Source organism: Cynoglossus semilaevis, chromosome 14 (assembly GCF_000523025.1).
Source record: "Cynoglossus semilaevis isolate Cse_v1.0 chromosome 14, Cse_v1.0, whole genome shotgun sequence".
Classification (NCBI taxonomy): domain Eukaryota; kingdom Metazoa; phylum Chordata; class Actinopteri; order Pleuronectiformes; family Cynoglossidae; genus Cynoglossus; species Cynoglossus semilaevis.
In genome coordinates, this window is record NC_024320.1 from 21,797,273 (window position 1) to 21,798,326 (window position 1,054).

The following is a 1,054-nucleotide window of genomic DNA, read 5'->3' on the forward strand; positions in this document are numbered from 1 at the left end:
GGGCGCTTAAAATGGGGGGTGGGCAATTGCTCAACACACCACAAAGGTGGGAATCGAACCTGTGACCTTCCCATCCTCTTACCATTAGCACAGGCTAGCCTACCAAAGCAATACAGTATACCTGTAAACAGCTTTAATTTGGAAAATTGAAAAAATATATAATTATATATATTTACTTAATATATATATATATATATTTAAACATAAATAATAATATTCAAAATAAAGAAAATGCATGGATAAAAAAAATTCAATATTTGATTCTATGTTTTCTTCTCAGGTGAATCGACCTCCATGAACTCCCGCTACCCTTCTCCTGCGGAGCTGGACGCCTTTGCCCAGAAGACCGCCAACAATCCGCTGTCCATCAGAATATTTCCGACAGACGTTCGAGTCCCGCAGCACAGACAACTCAACAAGACGGTCAACGGCCTGGACACCACAGGTCAGCGCTACACCCCCTACTCACACCCGTGCACGGGCTACCAGGGCTTGTTGGCCGTCGTCAGGGCCTCCGTCGCGGCCAAAGGCGTGGTGAAAAACTCAGAGGGTCGGAGGACTAAACAAGCACTAAACTCCCAGACTCCCGCGGCGCCGTACAATAACGTTCTAAATAATGGCTACGCCGTCAGACACGGGCACAAAGCTTATCACGCCGGCCCGAATAAGCTCTCTGAAGCGCCCGTGGAGACGCTGTGTTCTAGCGCAGGGCTGACCTCTGGAGATCAGAGCAGGCCCCCCCAGTCGGAGCTGGCAGAGGTTCAAAGCCTGGTGAGGCAGATGAGACGAGCGCCGCACAGCCAGGTGCAGCTGGGAGGAGAAGCCCGAGCCAGCCCCTCTCTGCACGCCGTGGCCGCCGTGGCGCACCCGGACTCCGACTTTGTTCTGGGAGTCCCGCCCCAGAGCAGCCTGGCCTTCGCGGGAGCCGTGCTGCCGACGCAGAGCGCGGACATGGCCAGGGCCGGGTACCTAGAGAAGGGAGACTACGCCGCCGTGTGGCAGCACAAGCACCACCTCCAGTCGTACCAGCCGGCGGCGGCGGCCGCGGCCGCGC

General features: G+C 55.0%; 1 protein-coding gene across 1 annotated transcript in view; it reads left to right on the forward strand.

Annotated features, from left to right (window-relative positions):
- The first annotated feature begins 102 nt into the window (after window positions 1-102).
- The window catches only part of LOC103390146 (protein FAM222A-like), a 4,612-nt gene continuing 3,660 nt past the window's right edge, over window positions 103-1,054 (forward strand). The window contains exon 1 of the mRNA XM_025062056.1: window positions 103-1,019. Coding sequence (XP_024917824.1) covers window positions 295-1,019 — 725 coding nt within the window. The 5' untranslated portion in view covers window positions 103-294. The remainder of the gene's footprint in view (window positions 1,020-1,054) is intronic.